Source organism: Panicum hallii, chromosome 6 (genome assembly GCF_002211085.1).
Source record: "Panicum hallii strain FIL2 chromosome 6, PHallii_v3.1, whole genome shotgun sequence".
NCBI classification, from domain to species: Eukaryota; Viridiplantae; Streptophyta; class Magnoliopsida; order Poales; family Poaceae; genus Panicum; species Panicum hallii.
In genome coordinates, this window is record NC_038047.1 from 5,600,802 (window position 1) to 5,622,416 (window position 21,615).

The window sequence follows — 21,615 nt, forward strand, 5'->3', positions numbered from 1 at the left end:
TCGAGACACGTCATGGTGCTATGCAAATATAAAGCAAAGGACACCAGGAGCAAGACATGGGATTTATACTGGTTGAGGGCCATAAGGCACCTTACGTCCAGTCGACGACCCCCTAGCAGGATAAGCTTCTGAGGGGTCGCCCTTTTGAATGTATTGTATTATGAGTGGACGAACTGAGTTCCCCAGTGAGGATTACATGCAGGTACGTGCAGCATCATGGTCATTTGCTTTCTCTGTTTTGTCAGGTTCGCTGTATACAGGTCCACGATAGGTAGGCCCTGTGTCCTTCCTCCGCAGGCAGTCACAAGTCTCCCGGATCTCATGGGTCATGACTTCAAGAGCAGGGAGTCGAGATCGGTTGGGAATCAAGGCGTGTCTTCATCAGTTGGGAGTCGAGCCCATGTCTTCATGAACCATGATCTCCGAGATAGGTTTAAGTCCATGCATGTAGGCTGGAGATATATCTCCACGGACCTATGAGGTGACAAAGGCTGAACTGTGTTGTTGCATGAGTTGAGTGCCAGTCATCTGAACAATCCTGCAGTTTGTAGGATAAAAACACTTATCATAACCTTTCGCCTCACAACATTTTTCCAGATTTCTACTATAGTACTATGAAAGGGTAGCTTTGGCTGTAGTTATATTCAGCTAAATACTTGAATGTCAGAACTCCTTACTAACCTGACCAGAAGGGAGGATGCTGCCCTGGCTGCCGCAGGCATATCCGCCGGCCATCGGCTTCGGCATCTACCAGCATCATCTGCTCTTCGCCGGTTGTTCTGAACATTTGCTACCAGAAACCAGATGTAGCGTCCACTGTGCCGCCATGAACAGCAGCCTGCTGGCCTGGGATTTAAATGAATTAACCGAACACTATTAAAGCTGGAGATCAACTGACTAGGATTGGAGTCCTAAGCAGTGCCAGGGACTATGCATGGGGCGACTTTGCATATACGAACCAGTTTTATGTACACGGTGGAAGGTACATGCTTGCCAACTCGGAACCATGGGTGCAAACAGAGCGAATCCTGTGACACCAGAAGAATGTGCAATTCCAAGAAGGGCCCTGCATTGTATAGGTCAATATAAAAGTGGATTACTCGTATACAGCAGTAATTTTTGCAAAAAGGTGAAAAGACAATTGATATGATGCTTGTGAGGTTAACAAAATTAAGGCAAAAAATTGGCGTGTTGGAACCAGGGAGGAGCAGAATTAAAGTAGCAGGAGAGTGTTTGGTACGTACCTTCAGATTCTCAATATTGGAATGGTTCCTTTTAACCTGCGGAACCGCATTCGGTCCTTCAACTCGTGGTCTCTGACGTCCAATGATCGCAGTGAGTTTGGAATACTGTACTTGTGCAGTGACTGGAGGATGGCCGGACAGGATGAGATTCTTAGTTCTTGCAGTGAGCTTGGGAGGGGCTCCTTGGGCAGCGACTTTATGGCAGGCCATCCGTGGATTACCAATTCTTGCAGTGAACTCGGGAGTCCGTCTTTAGGCAGCGACCGTATGCTTTTACATAAAATGATCTGTAGTATCTTGAGGTTATGGAGCATGCGTAGACCAGCAGGGAGGCACAGCAGCTGGTAGAATCCGCGAAATTGGAGTTGCCGGAGGGAGGTGAGGAGCTGAAGGGCCTTTGATCTCTTGCTCCTCTGTAAAGCGCTCCACCTCGCAATCCCACGAAAGGTCTAGTTTGGTCAGTGAGGAAGAGAGGAGGCTGCAGACGGGCGTAGCAAGGACTTGCCCGACGTCATCCGTCTCGAGGTACCCCAATTTTGATGGAAGCCCTTGCTGATGCGACCATGCAGTCTCAGGGTCAGGGCCAAGGAAGCAATTGGGGGTGCTCCAGAGTGATAGCTTGTTAAGGCTACCTTGGGTGAGGAGAGGCCACAAGCTGGTTTTTTCAGCTCTTAAACCTCCACACCCCCTGATAAATAATTCGTGGAGGGAGGTGAGGTTTGAGAGAGGCACTAGCGTCTCCAGGTCAGCAAGATTGAGATTTTGTAGGGAAGTCGGGAAGGGGAAACAAGTAGAGGAGGATGACGAATATAAGGAGAGGAACTCGGGGCGTGAGTTTATGAGCAACTCACGGAGGGAGCGCAGACCATGGAGCCCTCCTCCAGCTTCCCTTACCGTGTTGCCTGTAACATGTAGTGAATTGGGGTGGAGCCTCAGCCCTGGGCAATTGAAAATGTCCAGCATGCACCTGCAGTTGTGGGGGCAAGAGCACTAGTCCTTCCCTGGCTGTCGTCGAGCGTTCCACCTCATCCCTTTCTGTTCCTCGCTGCCGCTGCTGCTGCTGCTGCTGTCCATCCTGTGCCACTGCCAGGACCACCTTCTCATCCAAAGATTTCTCCATCACGCCCAGTCCTGTCAGTTTCCAACAAGAATGTATTCCTAGTTCCGAGAGCTATTAGGAAAAAACCCAGCTCGTGTGGGTGCATGGCTGGCGGGTGGCTCGACGACGTGTGTGCGTGCGGCGGCCCCGGAGATGAAGAAGGGGCGCTCCCCGCGACAGTCGACTCAGAGCCAGCGTCCTGTACAGGATGTGCGGCGATGCTGTGGTTTCGGAGGAGTTTGTTAGAATACACCACGTCATGTGTTCGTGGCCGTGACGTGCATGTGTGTGAGTCTGTAGTGTGTACGATGATGCATGAGTTCGTGTTCGTGTTTGTATCTGGTCTAGGTTGAGTCCAGCACGTTGTGCATACGTGCTGGCAGGTTTGTTAGGGAAGTGCAGGGATGGCTAGGAGAAGGCCGTTGGCAGCAGCCGCGCAGGAGCGCAACAAGCTAGCTTGTGGATCAGCACTGGAGACCGGTTCTCACGGAAGAGTTTGTTGCTGGTGGAGACGGCCGTCTCGCCAGGCAGCAGAGCGCGTACGTGCACGTGAAGTTCGACGAGTGCGTTGCGTGGGCGCTGCATGCGTCGCCGAGGGGCTATTAAAAGGCATGTAATCCCTGGGTGTATTCTTCTCGAGTCGTTTGAGTTTGAATAACAGCCAACATATAGGCCGTCCTGCGGCCGAGACGTTCATCGCCATCATCTGCTGTTTGTGCTCACGAGTTATCTTATAACTCCGTCAGTGCGTGAGTGTGAGAGATCATAGGACTAGTTCTAACAATTGGTATCAGAGCCTGGTTTCGTGTATGCCTAAGATCCTGCGCTACTACCTCGAGCAAGAAGCAATGGCGGTGGTTCCACTCGGCGCTGCGGGAGGCACGGTGTCCATGTCATATCCGGTGCTGTCGCCGGCGGGGTACACGGCGTGGGCAATCAAGGTGGAGGCGATCCTTGACGCACAGGGCCTCTGGGAGGCCATGTCTCCGTCGGGCGATGCCGTGGTGGACGCGCAAAAGAACAAGATGGCGCGGGCGCAACTTCTCCAAGCACTGCCGAAGGACATCCTCATGCAAGTGTCGACGAAGAAGACGGCAAAGGAGGTCTGGGAGAGCCTCAAGACAAGGTTCGTCGGCGCGGATCGAGTCAAGACGGCGCACCTCGCCACGCTCAAGGGGGAGTTCGACAAGCTGTGCATGGTGGACAGCGACGCGCTGGACGACTACGCCAAGAAGATCAGCGGCATGGCCGCGAAGTTCGCCGGTCTCGGGTCCACGCTTGACGATGTCACCATGGTGAAGAAGCTGCTCGACACCGTGCCTGATCACCTGTACCCGGCGGTGGTTGGCATTGAGCAGTTCTGCAACGTCGAGACGATGGCGTTCCAGGAGGCGCTTGGCAGGCTGAAGGCGTTCGACGAGCGTTCATGACGGCGCGCGCAGATCATCGGCACGCAGGTGGCAAACGGGGTTCAGGCCGACAAGCTTCTGCTCGCGGATGCGGACAAGAAGGAATGGAAGAAGTCGACCATCGGCAAGTGCTTCAACTGCGGGATTCGGGGTCATTTTGCCCGGGATTGCCGCATGCCCAAGAAGGAGGCTGCCATGGCGGCCACTACGGACGTCGAGGGGGAGCAAACTTTGCTGTGAAGGCTCGGTGTCGGCAGCGCTGGGTTTAAGGGGAGATTGTTAGGAATAAACCCAGCTCGTGTGGGTGCATGGCTGGCGGGTGGCTCGACGACGTGTGTGCGTGCGGCGGCCCCGGAGATGAAGAAGGGGCGCTCCCCGCGACAGTCGGCTCGGAGCCGGCGTCCTGTACGTCAGGATGTGCGGCGATGCCATGGTTTCGGAGGAGTTTGTTAGAATACACCACGTCATGTGTTCGTGGCCGTGACGTGCATGTGTGTGAGTCTGTAGTGTGTACGATGATGCATGAGTTCATGCTCGCGTTTGCATCTGGTCTAGGTTGAGTCCAGCACGTTGTGCATACGTGCTGGCAGGTTTGTTAGGGAAGTGCAGGGATGGCCAGGAGAAGGCCGTTGGCAGCAGCCGCGGAGGAGCGCAACAAGCTAGCTTGTGGATCAGCACTGGAGATCGGTTCTCACGGAAGAGTTTGTTGCTCGTGGAGACGGCCGTCTCGCCAGGCAGGAGAGCGCGTACGTGCGCGTGAAGTTCGACGAGTGCGTTGCGTGGGCGCTGCATGCGTCGCCGAAGGGCTATTAAAAGGCATGTAATCCCTGGGTGTATTCTTCTCGAGTCGTTTGAGTTTGAATAACAGCCAACATATAGGCCGTCCTGCGGCCGAGGCGTTCGTCGCCATCATCTGCTGTTTGTGCTCACGAGTTATCTCAGTGTGTGAGTGTGAGAGATCATAGGACTGGTTCTAAGAAGAGCTTGGGGAAGCAAGACAATAGCCTTGTCAGCTGCTTCCCACTGCCACCATAGCTGCCGACATGGAATGATTCAACTGGGAACTGGTATCTGACATGGCTCTCACCTACGGGCCAACAATTCTCACCCTCCCGTATCACCAGTTTTTTCAGGGATGATAGCATCATGAGCTGATCCAAAGGTAGAGGAGGGCATCTACGCACCTCCAGTTCTTTTAGTTCAATTAGATTATTAAAATCCAACATCTTCCAGAACGTGCTATCTGAAACACCATTGCCTTCAATTCTCAAGCTCACCTCAGGTCCATTATTTCGGTAGTCTAGGTCCTTGAAAGCTGAGCGTGCATTTTCTATAGCAACATAACACGGGACATGCGTCCAAGGAATAGGAGGCAAGGACAAAAGTTTTGGACAATCTCTAATAGAAAGCTTCTCTAGTCTAGGAAACCAAGCCAGGGCGCTTCTTGTTGGCAGCAAATAGGATGAAAAAATGGCACCTCAAACAATTCAGGGCAATCATGAATGATGAGCACCTTTAAATGATTGAAGAAATAGCGAGCTCCATTTCCACCACAGCTGCTTTCCACGTTTGTTGTCTTAGTCAGTTCTAGCCTTTTCAGATTTTGGTACCTCACAGAGTGTGGGCAGCTCACAGCCCACTTTCTTAATCTTTGTATACAACTAAGTCTTAGAAATTTCAAGTTGTTAAAGATTGGACTTTGTGTACAACACAGGTGCTCTTCACCAGACTCATCAACCAAAAACATATCTCCCAACGGTGGAAGATCTATCCAAGGCATGTTATGAAGCTCAAGATATTCCAAATTTTTAACACAAAGGTTTGCTCCTAGCCATGTTGGGCAATTAATACCTCCATGCCCTTTAATGCATAGATTTTGAAGATTGCTATGTGGTCTGAGACTTTCAAGAACATCCTTTTCCCGTGTAGGATCCTTGTTGGTCCTACTGATATTCCATTCTAATTCTAGTTTGTGTAACCGGCTTTTGTGTATCAGTTTTGATTCATCAGCTTCCTCTTTTGTTTGCACCTTTTCAAGATCACAAATTTGAAGTGACCCTCCAAGCTCTGCTAACTTTCCAAGTTGACTCAGCTCAAAACCATTTTCATTTCTCACATTGAATTTCCTTAGCTCCTGAAGGAACTCTAGTTTTCCCACCTCATATATACCAGCATGAAGGGAAGGCTCATAATAGTACGGGACAAGAAAATGACGCAGCTCCACAAGGTTGCTGATATGTCCTTTTAATCTAAAGGAACCTATCCATTCCTTTAGATCTGGGACCTCTAAATGATAAAGTCTAACCAAAGAAGTAGGGAAGCATAGGTCGGCATTCCAAACTGACTTGATCCTTAGGTAGCGAAGATGGACAAGCTTTGAAAAGTTGAACAACATATCCTTGTCCACATTATATGACAATCCAGACAAATAAATAGTACGAAAGGCTCTAGCTTCCCTTAACAAATCACCAAAAATATTGACAAAGCTACCATGGTGTTCCCCAAACAACATTAGAGTACGTAGGTTTTCAACTTTCAGCCTTTTACCTAGTGCAATCATTTCCTTCTTAAAATTTTCAAAAGTCATTCTATCTTTGACCACTGTGTTTTCTATAATGATAGACAAGTGACGTACATAAGGGGGTATTTTTACAGATCTCACACTAGAACTACGTATGCTCAGGCATTCATACGATGAAACCTTTACTGCTAGCTCATGTAGTAGGTCATGGACAATATAATAAGAAGAACCATCATCTTTCTCATTCTTCTTAAGAAATCCATGATTAACCAAGTCATTTAAATAGCTCATCCCAATATCTTCAATTCTTTTGTTATGATCTGATGAATGCAATATACCTAGTCCTATCCACAAGTGAATTAACTCCTCGCTTCCAAATTCATAATCTTCAGGAAACAAAGCAAAATATGAAAAACACTGCTTTAGATCAAAAGGAAGATAATCATAGCTAAGCTTTAGAGCTGGCATAATGTCATTGTCATTGGTTTGTAGCTCCCATTCTTTGCTTTCTAGAATTATTGTCCAATGGTCCAAAGAAAGTCTGTTTCTTAGTAATCTCCCAACTGTTTTTGCAGCAAGGGGGTTGCCCTTCAAATTACCCACTATTTTGTTTCCAACATCAAATAATTCAGGATGGCTTTTCCATGGCTGTTGATCATCACCAAATATACATGCCTCAAATTTAACTTCATAAAACCTGCAGCTTCCAAACGACCCATTTCTATAGGATAATCAATTGTCTTAACCATATTTCCAACCTCAGGACTTCGAGTTGTCACTATAACCACATTGCCTTTTTCTTCCCCTTTCCTAAATGGTGCTAGCAGTTTTTTCCACTCATCCTCATGGTGTGTCCACACATCATCATATCCAACACAAGCAAAAACTGCTTAGCTTTTAATCTTTGCTCAATTAGCTCTTGGTCAATACTACTTTCCTTTTCACCTTTACTTGTAGGTATTTTTTTTACAGCCTCCTGTGCCAAGCTAGCAGCATTAAAATTTTGAGAGACACATAGCCAAACTACGGCATGGAAATGGCTCTTAACTTCTTGATGTACGTGTTGTGTGAAAGTTGTCTTTCCAATACCCCCCGGGCCAACAATAGGAAGCACAGTAAGCTTATTTTCAGAGTATTCACCATGGATAATGTGTTCTACTATACTCTTCTTCTGGGTGTCCCTCCCATATAATGTGGGCTCTATAATGTATGGAGTTGTTCTAGGTCGATCCATGGCATTGTGTTGTTGGGTAGTAGGGTTGGAGGCTAGTAGCTCAGTACTAACAGTGGAGATCTTGGCACATACGGGCTTGAGCTTATCTATGATGTCTTTCACCTTTTTAGATATCCCCACCCTATCAAACTTCAATTTTGGTGGTTCCTTTTCCGACACGCCAGATCGAGAATCATCTTGGACACATGGAAGGGGGCAGCATGAGAATCTTTTACCGACAGCCTTGGCAGTGTAGCAAGCATCGCGGACGAGGCCATGGACGCAGCCGCGACCATGCGTGTCGGCAGCATGGTAGGTGCCGCGAGCGCGTCCTGGATGCGGAAGTAGTCGAGCTCGTTGAGCACGTCGTCGGCGCCGTACACCAGCTGACGGAGCTCGTGGAGCAGCGTCCCAAGGGCGGGGCTACGGGGCTCCCTGTCACGGGCGTTGTCCAGCATCCCCTCCGCGACGAGCAGCTCCAGCTTGAGCTCGCGGATGTTTGGGGCGAGCCCGGTGGTGGCCGCCCATGCCTCCAGCAGGCCGTCGTTGACGGGGGCCAGCGCCTTGCCCACCACCCATAGGGCCGCGTTGATGGCGGCAGCCTCCATGCCGCCGTGGCCCCAAGACACTCGATTAAGAATGGAATGCTGCACGAGAGAAGAGCAAATAGTTACGGTCAAATAAATGTGGCAAGGAACAGAATAGATAAACAAATTAAACTTAAGCATTGCCGGTGCTCACCCATGTGGAAAGGAGCGAGGAGAATTCGGTTACGAAAATTATGCAAGCCAAAGTTACTTCGCGGCCACTGCTGGCCTGCTAGAAAATAGCTCGTGCCAGCGGTTGTGCATATGGAGGAGCAGACAGTGATGGCGAGCAAAGCAAGGTGCTAGATCGAGGGAATAAATAGGCTAGACGGCGTCGGTGGCCCTACAATCAGGCATCAGCTGAGTTGGTGACCAAGGCCTTCCAATGAATCATTCTTTTTAACTTTTTCCCTTCCTTCGTTACGCTTGCAAAGGATCATCTTAGTACGATATCATTAATGATAAATATCCACCAAAAGGAAAACAGAACCATGCATCTTGCTTTAGTTTGTTGGGTGGGCACCACGCTGGAGTGATGCTGTGCCTTGACTATCATGACAGAATCTCTGATGGCGAGAGGCACCACCTGGAATCATGGCTTTGCGGTGGCTTCTCCAGAACGACGGGAGCAAAGTAGCAGCACCGGTTAGTTGGTGCCTCAAGCATATACACTTGATGGATGCCGGCAAGTTCATATAGTTAACCAAAGAGCAGTGTGCAGTGCCATACTCGACTACTATGAATAGGCAGCAAGGCTTCACGGCAGCTAGCTGTGGGATCAGATGTTATAGAGATACGGTGTCATGGACTAGCCTTGCAATTTGATAGGAAGACGAGCTATACGCAATATGTTTCGTGACACGAAATGCAATCAACAGGTGCCAATTGATGTTGGAATTCAGATCTTCATCATCACGCAGAACAGAAAAATGCTACAAAATTAGTTGCATACAACACAACTTACACGGCATGCAATTTGTTCAGAGTAGGATCGAGACGGGGGTCTGGCAATTAGGGGGAAGACGAGTTACCTTGATCTTAGCCGGCTTGTGGCCACAGGCTACCAAACGGCTGGTTCCAGCCTCGGCGGCGGTCGTTGGCTCGGCCGCTTGGGGCTCCTCTGCCTGAACTCGTGCGTGGTCGCGCCATTCCGCCGCCTTAACTAGGTCTAGGAAGTGTGGAAGACTGAGAAGACTAGAACGCAGTTGTCATGGAGGGGCTCGACCCAACTACCAACGGCAACGACGTGAGTCTGCTGGGTCTGGGCCTTGCAGCCCATGCCGTGGGCTTTCCAATATCTGGCGGTTGCTGAGCTGGTTGGGCCAGGATCAATTCTAACTAGGTGCTTAAATAGAAAACGTTCAGCTTACACCACCGAATTATCAACGGAACCGAACAAATGTAATCCTTTAGATGATTTCCAGGGTACTTTTTAATATTGTAAAAATTAAAAATATTCAAATTTAAACTAAAAAATTATAAATAATTTATTTTAAATAAAAAAATAAAATTGAGTGCCAGTATTTTCCTAAAAATGTAATCTATTTATTGGCACTCTAATAGTATTTAGATCCAATTTTTTAAAATATTTCTAGTATTTATTTATTTCTATTTATGCCTATTTTTTGAATAAATAAACTAAAAATTTTATAAGTAATTAGTTTTAAATAAAAAAATAGAATCCGAGTGCTAGTATTTTTCTAAAAATATAATCTATTTATTGGCACTCTAGTAGTATTCATATCTAATTTTTTAAATATTTCTAATATTTATTTGTTTATATTTATGCCTATTATTTTAGAAAAATATTGGTACTAGTTTCATATTTTTTGATTTAAAATATTTTTTATTTTTAGATTTAAATGGATTTTTTTAATTCTTTTAAAAAAATACAAAACCACCTTTAAAACCACCAAGGGGCTAAACTTGACCGGTTTCGATATTTGATGGTCATTATGGTCCGATTTTATTATTGAAAGTGAAAATCAAACTTTTGTAATAGTTCGATGGTGTAAACTGGATTTTTTTCTTCTTTCTTAATGCTCTCCTGCGTATTTAATAAAAAAATAAACTGGATTTTTCCCTTAAGTAAAACACGAGGGTTGAATTCCATTCTGTTTAAAATCAGATATATATGCCTTCAGAAGGTTCCTGGTCAGGGCTAAAACTACTACCAACCATCATATGCTTACACGATTACCCTATCAGAGAAACTGCATGCCATGACGAACCGAAGACTTGGCATACATCGCAAACAGCACATACATCGTCAGGTAGCTACATACTGGCTTACTGCATCAGCAAATGTAACCCATTAACATGTACACATCTAGCCGGTGACGAAGCCTGAACTCAATTGAACAGCAGCAGCGCTTGTTGCATGACTTGGGGGTGCCAGTCATCAGAAGAAACCTGCGGTTTGTAGGATAACATCACTCATCAGTATCTTTCATCACCTGACAAACCTTCTCCAGTTTTTGACTGTGAAAGGCCACAGCTATGGTTACATTAGCCAAATGACTGAATGTCTGAATGGCCTTACTCACCTGACCAGAACTGAGGATGGTTGCCCAGCTGCGGCTGCCGGGCATGGTCCTCGACATCCATCGGTTCCGCCTGGTCTGCGCTGAATGGTGGTGGTTCTGAGGATTGACTCCCAGATTCAGTGTTCACGGTGTTGTCGTGGACAGCAGCCTCTTGGCCCTGAGTTGGCGGCGACAGTGAAGGCATGGACATGGTTGGATGCACATTAGCTGGTGGAGCTCCAGCATCTGAATCTGCAAGTGGTTTCTCTTCTTCCATCATTTCAGGAATCTCAACCGCATCCTGATGAAAGCAAGGGGAGAGGAAACACGGAATCATGAGCTAGTGATCACAGTGTTTTAGCTGCGTTATTATATTTCCCTCATCAAGATCCATTTGACAGCAGAGCAATGAAACATTCTGATCTGAATTCGGTATCTTGCCATGTGGATGACTTTTTTTTCACAGGGATCCTGAAACCACAAACGAACAGGCACAGGCTACTATAGTGCTGTACATAGGACTAGGAACTTGAAATGCGCAAGACAACCCCCAGACAAGACAGTTTGTTTAGAGGAGTTCCCAAGAAACATTCTGATCTGAATTTTACAAGATTTTCACAAGAAACAGTTCAATTCATCAAGGACAAGAAAATCACACCCCGAACTGTTCCATATGCTACTGCAGCTTTAATTTAAAACGCAAATCTGTTGTTTATAACTTACCGGTACGCTTAAAAGTTACCAGCATATTAGTAGAGCATCACTTGCCAGTTGCCGTACCTGTAGTTTGATCCTCTTGGGATCAAGGAAGATGGCGAATCCATGGCTGGCCACCTCTGCATCCTTCCTCTTTATGTTCACCGCCACAAGATTAGCCATGGAACCCAAACAGGGAGAACTCAAAAGGACAGTATCCAATCCCCTTAGTTTGAACTTCTGAAGAAAGCTCAAGGCACTCTCGCAACCTTCATCTTTCCTTGATTTGGGTATATAGTGAGGTGTTTGGGCCAACTTAATCGACCCGGATTCGCCTCCTAATTGCGTCCGGGCAAGAGTTGACCAGCAAACCCAAATGACCTGGATCTGGATTAGTGCCTCGCAAATTCGTAGGTACTTTAAACGTTTTCGCAGTGATGACCAGTTCTAGTTGACTTTTATGCTCGTTGTGAACTTGTGATACTTGCCCTTGGTTGAGGACATCTTTGTCGCTCTTTTTTATTTTATTCATTGCAATTGTTTGTGACAGAAAACAAAGACTACTTGTGCTGCGGTTGTCATATATATTGAGTCAGCAAAGCCGCTGCTGAGGATAACAAAAAATAATGATTAGTGATGCATCTTCATTTGAAGCTTTCCTTGTTTCCAACCAGGATGACACGTAGCATTGACAAATGCCAAAGATGACCACATGATATCTCATACTACTCTCCAATGGTCAGACACAGGCTAGGAGCATTCGAACAATTCAAGGCAACGCTGGAGCCAATAACATTTGTTTTTTAAGGACTGTGCCAGTAACAATAACCTGGCAGCTAACGAACCAAATGGCATAGGTCCACTCTGGATCGCAGGAATACAGTAGGAAACAATTCAATTTCCACAACAATTCTCACAGAAATCAGAAAGAAATTTCTCAGAAAGAAAGTACTTATTTGTAGTCCCCATTTGTGACAATTCCTGGAAGCTGCACGGTTTTTATTATGATGAAAGAATGTGCAAAACCATGACCAGGACTATATGCAGTCATGCCTTCTCACGCTAGCTGCATTAAGTCATAATAAATTGCCATGTGAGCAAACTATAAAAATCCAAGAAATTTCAAAAAGAATTTAACCCCCGACATATCTTGAATGCTTGAGAAATGAAAGAATTTGACCCATACTATGCTGGAACATATACGGCAAATTTGAGAAACTGGTCACATTGCAGAGGAGGTATCCACTAAGAAATTCCAGGAAGCATGATCGAACTATCATTGTTTATTCCATCAAACAACTACCTCAGATACTGTAATCCTGTATTACAACAGCAACAGAGCTAGATTCAGCTCTAGTAGGCGATAGAAATCGCGTGAACATGGACTCAACACACTTAACAACAGGTAAAGGATTGCCTCAAGTGCCGATTGTATGTTTAGCTCAAAACTTGATTCCTTCAAGAAACTAACCTGGTCCCACCCTAGCCAATGACTCTGGAAGAGAATCAGGCGGTGCTAGGTATCTTTGCACTATTCAGTTGCGCTGACCAGGAGGAACTCCCCCTCACAAACTAGGTCACCACCGACATAAGCTTTTCCTTCCATCTTTGCAAGTCCAAATCTCTTCTGGTACTTTGTCAGAGTCATTCTCATGATCAATGTGTCCCCAGCAATCACTGGCTTCCGGAACCTAACTTTGTCAATCCCTGCAAAAAAGAAGTTGTCTCGAGATCCACCAACTTCAGGTTGCAGCATCACCAGACCCCCAACCTGGGCCATAGCCTGTGGATAAAGGTACAAGTCATTTGTAATGTCAGTTATTGAATCCAGGCATGTGGTCAGCAAGATACATACTATGCGGTAAAGCAGGCAACTATATACATATCAACTTGGTTAAGGCAACTTTCATTGAACTAAACATGAAGCATATACATATGAAGAAAATTGCATAATTAAATTTTGTTTATTTATGGCTACTTCTGAAAGACTGTTGCAACATGGAAATGGACAAATTGTGCTCAAGGGCATTCCAACACCATGCTTTGACACCAAGAACTTTGTCAAAACGAAGTCATGGTATACATAATTCCAGGATTAGGCATACAGTTATCCTTCACTAGGCTAAATATTGACAGACTGCTCTGGTGATGTTGTAAAGAGAAATAAATTATACTATTAGGGATCAGTAAGATCCACACACTAAACAGGATTGATACACTAACAAGGACAGCAACAGAGTGAGTCAATGCTTACCTCAACCATGAGAACACCAGGCATTATTGGGCGTTCAGGGAAATGTCCTGGGAAGAAGTTATCATTTATCGTAACATTCTTGATCCCCACTGCATATTCTCCTGCCTTGTATTCAATTACTCTATCAACCAAAAGGAATGGGAACCTAACATGCACATCCACATGCATAGTATTAGATAGTTTTTTTCTAAAAAAAATACATATCAAACAAGAGTGTAGTTGCCTAGTTGGTTCAATCTAATGCTTATAGATCTCCAGATCACAACATGCTGTGAATTCAAAGGGCCACGGCCATGGTGCTCAATTTCCATTTTGGATATTCAATATTTCAATTATTTACAGTAGCAAGTAAAACTTGTTGCAGATATACACGAGATACAGAGTACAGCTGCATACGGTACAACGACACAAATCAAATATCCAGAATCCGTATAGGCATGCAGCAAAGTACTAATGTACTATGTATCAGGGGTCGATGTGGATATGGAATTGTGGTGACTACAGCAGCCCCCACAGCCAAGACAGTAGTGAAGTTACAACAGCCCTTACAAAATCCTACTTGGGACTTTTTCAGTAAGCAGTCAGGTGTAATTGCAGAATGTTACAGTTCTACAGCTACTATCCGCCCTGCCTGTCACCATATTTTCTTATTGCTTCTTTCCATCGTATAGAACAAAATTGAATCTACATCAACGCACAAGGAGGCCAAACAATCCTAATTATTGCTGCAACTCCAAACCCTGGATAGCTGCTTAACAATGTGCTGAACTATGCCTTATGCACATGGGCATGAATCAATGGACCTTTACAAACCGGAGAGATCTCTAGGTGTGATATAACAGAGTAAAAGCACTACAATGTTCATAGACGCAAGTGAATGGACCACATCTTCTGGTAGGCCAATGTGTATGCTCAACATTTCAATGATACCAGAATGCATTGCATCAGCCTTAAAAGTTGTGCCGTGAATGCCAGACATGTATTGCGCAACCACAAGAGAAAGAAAAGCAAGCGACCAGCACTCACCTGTGTGGGAGGATCTCGCGGATCTGGTTGATGTCCATGACGCTCGGGAAGGCAGGGAACCCTGCAGCACGCAAACATGAAGCAGCACGAAAAGCTTAGCGAAACCCAATCGGCAGGAAGAGCGCAGACGCGACGGGAGGACCACGGTAAGGGAGGAAGAAAGGGACCGACTTTTCTCGATGGGGACCACCTCCGGCGCCGTCTCCACGTTGTCGCCGTCGGCGGCGCGGCGCGCGGCGAGGACGAGGCGCCGCGGCGCCGGGGCCGCCACGGCGGACGCGGAGAGCGCGCGGCGGGGCAGGGCCAGGGCGCGCGCGGCCTGGACCGCGGGCGCGGCGCGGCAGATGGCAGCGGATCTGGGCACGGCGGCGGCCTCCATTGGAGCGGCGCGGTGGCGGATGGCACGATGCGCGGGGGGAGCGAGCGCGAGGCGAGAGCAGGAGGAGATGGCGATAGGAACGAGGATGGCAAGGTTTTGTGGGGGCTTTGCTTTGGGAAGCTCCGTTTCAGATTGTTCGCTAGTTTGCTTTGGAATGTACGCCTACTTGGCTCTTGCCATTTCATTCTGTCACTAGCCAGCTACATGAAAAATATTTTTCTTTTAATTCTTTAGAAGGTGTTTCTTGCTTATTTCTTCGGTGTAACGCTCTTGTTTTTTTTAAAAGTACTCTTTTCATTTTAACTCATAAAAAATATGTAAATTTTCACAATATAAAATAATATACTATCAATATATATCTGATGATTGATTTAATAAAACTAATTTGATGTTGTATGTGGGTGTTTTTTTTCTAGAAACTTGGGAAAGTTAGACAACTTTGATTTAAGATAAAGGCTAAAGTGACAAGTAATTTAAATGAAGGGAGCACTCTACAACAAGTACAACAAGTGCAAATGGCCGGTGCATACCTATTGCCACACCCGGTACTGCTGGACTGCTGACGTAGTATAGATATTTCTAGAATAAGAGATGGGTATGTCTCGTACCTTATCTGATGTAATATACTCGGAATGGAGTAGAACTAGTTGGTACAGAAGGAAAGTAATCGAGTTATACTCACGTAGAACTCCTAAGCTAGGATACCAGTAACCCTATCTCCTAGAATATAATATCTCCCAGAGTATAAGAGGCGGGCAGGGACCCCCTCCAAACAATATCCAATCCAAGATAATACAAAGACGTTATTACACAACACTTGGTCTGAACTTATCTAAACCTTGTGTTGCTTGCACCTTTGAGTTTCTGATCTCGGCGATACCCTACCTACAATCTTACTATCTTAGGGTATCCTTAGGTAGATTTGACGTAAAACACCGACGCATGGTAACTTCAAAGGAGCCTGGTTACGTTACTTAGTGTGTTATTTGTAAAGATTATATTCGGGCTTAGGAGACAACTATATATAAACTACGTATTGTCCACTATTGTCAATTTATACTTATGTCAAGGGCTCATCAACGACGTCAAACAATATGGGTACAAACAGGTGACATCCACTTATCAATTCACATCTCTATCAAAAGAAGTCCAGAATTAAGAAATAGGCGACACCCACACTAATGTCATTTATCCAATTTAATTTGTCACTAACCATAATTTTTGAAAAAAAAAGAGACTAATATAGCTAACTTCTTCGTTTCAATAATCACAACTCATCAATAGAAACAAAAGGATGCGAGAAAAATAGCGCCTAAAAGGCCATGGGCTAGACTAAATAAGCCACAATGTCTTGTAGCTATCGGCAAAGAATGGATCTTGTTAGCCACACGTCATCAGGTGGGTTATGTTATCCTTTCAAAAAAAAAAATTATTTTTACATTTCAAAAAGGAAAGATTTTTTGAACGGAATTGTACATCGAAATTAACCAGTTTTTTAGGCTTATTTTAATCCCTTCATATTGCGGATTAGATTTTTTGGGTCTCTAACCCTTTCCTAACTCTTATAAAAAAACCCTTTCCTATCCAAAAACAAGATTATAATCTTCATAACCAAATGCTGCCTGTTAAGTTAGTTTCTCTCCATATGAGCATGCAAGCCTTGAAGAGCCCCATGAAATTACACAGACAGCATCATCACCATCATAAGCATTAACCACCATCATAAGCATCATCACCATCACATTTAAATCATCGTGGTGTTTATAATATTTCCTTTTCAGAATAACGTGGAAGCAACAGCTGGACCAAATCAATCTGGCAGATAAAACGTGATGCTTCTACATGCATAAGCATTATTATGTGGTGAAAAGCTACTCTATTCAGATTACAAGAACAACAGACAATGCAATCTCATAGCCACCGTTGCAACAGCAGGTTCAGGCGGCCCAGGTCACCTGTGACAAGCAAAACACACCAGGCCACATCTCATGACCAACCATGCATCATGAGATCAAGTCTAGCCAGAGAGATCTGCACTTACTTAGATGGTAACATACAAGGGACATCATTAGCAAGTTGGAAATGTATCATGATATACAAAGGCCATTTCACTCCACAGTTGCTAAAATATTGGGTAGAGGCACCATAGATGCCATAGTTCAAGCTATTAGCCTGCAGGACCATGTACAAGAGGAAGGAATCGAAAAAGAAGAGCGCTGGAGTCCATGTACATGTGGAAATCACGCGGTATCCTGAACACTGCCCAATGAATCCCTTCCCACAGGTAGCCAGGAAGGAAGTTGATCAAACAGATCGGTGCTCTGTGCAAACATGTAGAGGCAGAAGATACATAGTGCTGGTCATGGCAACAAAACATAGTCATAAGTCATAATTTAGTTTTTGTGCTGAATTTCTCATATAAAAGGAAATCTAAACGAAAACAGAGAGCAGGGGAAAGTTTGCTATGATTTTTACCAGCATAAGCAACTGCAGCTCCTGACACCACTCTCCCCAAAGCTGCTAGAAAATACAATGTAAAAACCACCTGCAAGGTTGTAGGTCACTGTAAGCCAGAGGATATGTAAGCAGAGGGAGAATCAAACTGATTTTGTTCTCTAGAAAATGGTTGTAGTCTTGTAGATCAGTGCAAGCCAGAGAATAAGAAATTCGCACAGATCAACAAAGAACTGCACTTAAACAACATAAGGGTGCCTTTTCTCGTTTCTCTACTCAACTTGCATATCAGAGAACAGCAGGGAAAAATGTGACTTCACCACTGACCACCTACTGTACTTCAAATGACAACAAGTTGTAGTCTTAACAAACACTAGCTAGGCAACTAGCAACATGAATATCATAGAATTTCAACATTTCTTTATCTCAAAATCTACAGGGACCACATATAAAGAAGTTATGACTTATGACACATACCTTGAAAAACAGCTTCTTGTCATGTCCAGTTGCAGCCACCCTTAACACGGACTCAGCAGCACCTACGGTATTAGCCAAGGATGCAACGATGCTATTTGCCATTTCCTGAGAAATCTGCCACTCAAGAGGATCCACAGGCACCCTATATGCAAAACCATTAAAGGCAAAATGAGGCACTGCAATGGGAACTTTAATTTTATATAAATGATATAAAACACAAGTAACTTGTAAAATAGAGTCTAACTAAATTGCATGGCAATCATCACTTGTCAGTTAATTGACCAATAAAGTTGCCAGTTGCCACTGCTAAGGTAAAGAAATTGCCGCCAACAAACAAAATTATCAGGAAATTAACAACAACAAACCATCCGAAATTATAAGGTACCTCAAAGCCCTCTTTTTGAAAAGAAGCTTACTGTACATCAAAGCCCTCTTTTTGAAAACAAGCTTACTGTTTTAGTGACTAGTGATACTTGGAGAATATAGTATCTCATGAAGTAGGAAATTAGTGCCAACAGGGAGAAAGCACCAACAGCCAATAAAATAGCGTTAGTTTAGCAGGACTACATCTGAGTTAAAATTCAAACTTAGTGCTCAATGCAATTTTCTTTTGGCAGAAGCACCCCAAGAAAGTGAATTAGGTCAAGCACTGGTGGATAGTTGCCATATTTTAAATCTCTAATCAATCAAATAAGAAAATTCAAACATAATGGAAGTAAAACTGGTGCAGAAGTATCTACCAAATTCTTGCCAGGGTATAAATAACGTTGTACGCAAGCTAAGCTGCCGTATATGCCATGGTATCGAGTTGTGAACACCTTTTTTTTTCTAAAATCCATTGAATATTTGTGTGTTTCAGTTCAACCTTTTAGACATTTTCATGTGCTCTAGCACATTCATACAAACTGAGTCAGTTGGTTTCTACCTAACGAAATTAGTTGCTAGCACTGAGTTTACCATGCAACAAGAAAAGGATATATTCGTTCTGATTTCAACAATAAGGTCAAACTCGATGAATTTTATATTTGTATAGACCATTTCATATCCATACCAATAAACTTTTGCCAAAATAGTACAATTGGGGATCCCTAGTTGATTTGCTCCTCTTCACTTGCCTATCCCTTTTCAGCTTTTCTCCATTTTTAGAATAATCTACTAAGCCACCAGCAGGAGCTACCACCATTAGCCACTACTATCAACCAAGAAATCAAGAATCCTAGTCAAACCATCAGGCCTAATCTGCTAAGCATAACATTTTGAGGCCAAACAGCAGGAGGAAATGTCTAGAGGCAAGAGGGAGCAGCTTTAAGTTTGTGTTCCACTGTACTTTAGCTATAAGCAGCTTCAGAACCTGTTCACTTATTGATGAGCGAACATTTTTGTGCAGGGATAACGTACATCACAAAGTAGTAGTAGGAAACTGATGCTGGACTGCTGGCAGGGAAAAAGAAATCAACAGCCAGTACGCTGAATTAGTTTAATAGGAATTAATCAATAGCAATTTGAAGTGTTCACTGCAATTTTCTGTTGGTATAAACACCTCAAGAAAGTGCGATGGCCATGAGCTCGTGATTGAAGTATCCTATTCAATTCAGTATGCAATCCAAAAGCAATCAGAAGCAATACTGTCTTGGCTGGATATGATAAGCAAGTGACATAACTCGAGAATAGCTATGCTCTTTAATTCCTTCTTCCCGAGTTTTAGTTTGTGTATTCCCTACTCCAGCTATCTGATGTAGGTTTCTACACAAAATAGAATGGATATTTGGTACTACATTTTGATTTAATTTCCACTTGCATGGGCTACTTCATACCAATAGTCAATTTCCTACAGAAAAAAAATCTAAATTCAGGGATCCATAGTTCAATCGGTCATGCGCTCTCCTCTTAGTCGCCTACCTCCTTTCCCCTTTTTTAGCATCATCTACTATCCACCAGCAACTATTGCCAACATGATCTACTAGCACTACTTTGCTACTACGAACGCAGAGAAATCAAGTTCCCTGGAGAAAGCATCACACCTAATCATCATAACTACCAGCAAGAGGAACCAATCAACGACCCAAGAAAGGCAGAATTGCTTCGACCGAGGAGCGGGCGGAGGGAGGGCGGCAAGGAGACGACGAAGAGCAGGGTAAAGCGAGGGAACGGGAGCTCACGAGATGTGGAGGTGCCGGAAGAGGAGGCCGAGGATGGAGAGCGAGCAGAGGAGGACGAGGAGGACGTCGGCGGCGAGGGAGACCGCGCTGGCGTGCCGCACCGCGCAGTGGTAGTACACCAGGCCCCCGCACACCGTGCCCACCGCCCACCGCCCGGCCCCCGTCCCCACTCCTCCTCCGCTCCCCCTCGCCGCCGCGGGGTCGCCGTCGCCGCCGCCGCCGCCGGTGGGGTCCATCGGCGCGTCTCGTGTCGTGCCCGCCTTGTTGGACCGGTACCTTTTCAGTTGTCCTGGTCCACCGGGTTGTGACTTTGTCATCTTTTATGGGCTGGGCTGGTCCGAGTCTTTGTGTTACTGGGCCTAGACGTTTCTCATGCATGGCCCATTCATTCCGTGATTTAGGAGTAGGGATGAAACGGTGGATATTTTCACGGGATGATTTTCCTTCTGGTTATCACTCACTTTTTAGACCAATTAGATAGTGACATGTCAATATTAAATATAAAAACGAGATCTGAGCGATACAACAATTTCTATCATCTAGAAAAGCAACAATCTTTCATAGTAAGAAAACCGAGTGAGAAGAGCCCAAAAAATCACTCAGGAAAGTTAAATACCACGTGTTTGTTGTGATGTGTTGTTTGGAGTTTGGATAAGATACATCCAACGAGAAATCGAGTGAGTCATTTCTCTTTCTTACCCCAACGTGGCCGCAATGCATTCACCTGCAGAAGCAAGCGGTCAGCATAAGACATACTCCCTCCATTCCTTAAAAGAATATTTATTTAGAAAATTTTAGATATATTACTAGCAGTGAGAAATGACCGCATTTGGTTACCCTAATTAACTATAGTAATTATGGTTGAAGACCGCACTGTTTATTTGGTTGCCTAGATCCTCAATAAATGCAAATGCATTGGAACCTCAAAAGTAACATCTACTTAAGCATTTGATTGGCTCCATACCCTCTCTATGCAATTATTTTCTTGGTATTGATATTGCTTTAATTATATGAACTTTACTACAATCTAAATGACGGGGTCATAGGCAACAGGTACCCCAAAGTACGGCCCTCAAGGGCCTAAGCAAGGGTTACCCGGACGATATCAGGCGGCTCGGCCTGGTAAAGCATTGAATGCGGCCGGAGCAGGCCCAGTAGCGCAAAGCGGCGCCCAAGCTCGGGAGCAGCCGGGCATGGGCCACGTCGAGCCCTCCCGATCCCTCGCGCCGAAGCGGGGGTCGGGAGGACGAACCAGCCTCGGCAGGGAGACCGAGCGCATGGCTTCCTGAGGAAGGCGTGGTGGGGCATTAACTCCCCAAGATATGATAAGACGTGCGCGTATTCCTCCCCCGACAGCCAGGGAGGGGCGCCGCCTACGAACCGGAGGACCGGCGGGAGACCCCGGATCTGACGGGCCATCATGACGTTGCGACCGGCGGGTGTGCCGGTTGCACCACCACTCCATCAGCGCGATGTGACGGATCGTGCCAGATCCCCTCCGCGGCCAGGCGTAGGGAAGGTAGGCCCGCCAAGGTAGCGGGCCCTACCACGAACCCGGTGGCCGCCGAACCC

General features: G+C 45.4%; 4 protein-coding genes and 2 pseudogenes across 4 annotated transcripts; all 6 read right to left on the reverse strand.

Moving 5' to 3' along the window:
- Positions 1-424: 424 nt before the first annotated feature.
- LOC112896648 lies at positions 425-2,873 on the reverse strand (annotated as a pseudogene).
- Positions 2,874-4,672: 1,799 nt separating this feature from the next.
- On the reverse strand, positions 4,673-7,507 carry LOC112898055 (annotated as a pseudogene).
- Positions 7,505-8,344, reverse strand: LOC112896649. Its single transcript, XM_025964699.1, has 2 exons — positions 8,228-8,344; positions 7,505-8,133 (listed from the first exon to the last, which is right to left on the reverse strand). Exon 2 carries the CDS (start codon positions 8,092-8,094, stop codon positions 7,639-7,641), a length of 456 nt encoding a protein of 151 aa, XP_025820484.1. The 5' UTR covers positions 8,095-8,133; positions 8,228-8,344; the 3' UTR covers positions 7,505-7,638.
- Positions 8,345-10,291: 1,947 nt separating this feature from the next.
- Positions 10,292-11,711, reverse strand: LOC112898567. Its single transcript, XM_025966903.1, has 3 exons — positions 11,379-11,711; positions 10,620-10,899; positions 10,292-10,485 (listed from the first exon to the last, which is right to left on the reverse strand). Exons 1-3 carry the CDS (start codon positions 11,475-11,477, stop codon positions 10,475-10,477), a joined length of 390 nt encoding a protein of 129 aa, XP_025822688.1. The 5' UTR covers positions 11,478-11,711; the 3' UTR covers positions 10,292-10,474.
- An 836-nt stretch (positions 11,712-12,547) lies between these two features.
- Positions 12,548-15,087, reverse strand: LOC112898564 (3-hydroxyacyl-[acyl-carrier-protein] dehydratase FabZ-like). The gene is made up of 4 exons (XM_025966902.1): positions 14,746-15,087; positions 14,575-14,635; positions 13,549-13,693; positions 12,548-13,077 (listed from the first exon to the last, which is right to left on the reverse strand). The coding sequence occupies exons 1-4, from the start codon at positions 14,951-14,953 to the stop codon at positions 12,826-12,828; spliced, it is 666 nt and encodes a 221-aa protein (XP_025822687.1). The 5' UTR covers positions 14,954-15,087; the 3' UTR covers positions 12,548-12,825.
- A 1,667-nt stretch (positions 15,088-16,754) lies between these two features.
- Positions 16,755-20,333, reverse strand: LOC112896356 (reticulon-like protein B23). The gene is made up of 4 exons (XM_025964298.1): positions 20,044-20,333; positions 17,885-18,026; positions 17,429-17,498; positions 16,755-17,309 (listed from the first exon to the last, which is right to left on the reverse strand). Exons 1-4 carry the CDS (start codon positions 20,277-20,279, stop codon positions 17,194-17,196), a joined length of 564 nt encoding a protein of 187 aa, XP_025820083.1. The 5' UTR covers positions 20,280-20,333; the 3' UTR covers positions 16,755-17,193.
- Positions 20,334-21,615: the final 1,282 nt, after the last annotated feature.

Coding starts and splice junctions, on each gene's coding strand:
- LOC112896649 (XM_025964699.1), bottom strand. CDS start 8,094: ATGGAGGCTGCCGCCATCAACGCGGCCCTATGGGTGGTGGGCAAGGCG.
- LOC112898567 (XM_025966903.1), bottom strand. CDS start 11,477: ATGGCTAATCTTGTGGCGGTGAACATAAAGAGGAAGGATGCAGAGGTG. Junction 10,900..11,378: donor CCAAGAGGATCAAACTACAG/GTACGGCAACTG, acceptor TGCTTTCATCAG/GATGCGGTTGAGATTCCTGA.
- LOC112898564 (XM_025966902.1), bottom strand. CDS start 14,953: ATGGAGGCCGCCGCCGTGCCCAGATCCGCTGCCATCTGCCGCGCCGCG. Junction 14,636..14,745: donor GGTGGTCCCCATCGAGAAAA/GTCGGTCCCTTT, acceptor TGCGTGCTGCAG/GGTTCCCTGCCTTCCCGAGC. Junction 13,078..13,548: donor CTGGTGTTCTCATGGTTGAG/GTAAGCATTGAC, acceptor CTTTATCCACAG/GCTATGGCCCAGGTTGGGGG.
- LOC112896356 (XM_025964298.1), bottom strand. CDS start 20,279: ATGGACCCCACCGGCGGCGGCGGCGGCGACGGCGACCCCGCGGCGGCG. Junction 18,027..20,043: donor TTCCGGCACCTCCACATCTC/GTGAGCTCCCGT, acceptor TTTTGCATATAG/GGTGCCTGTGGATCCTCTTG. Junction 17,499..17,884: donor ACAAGAAGCTGTTTTTCAAG/GTATGTGTCATA, acceptor ACAACCTTGCAG/GTGGTTTTTACATTGTATTT.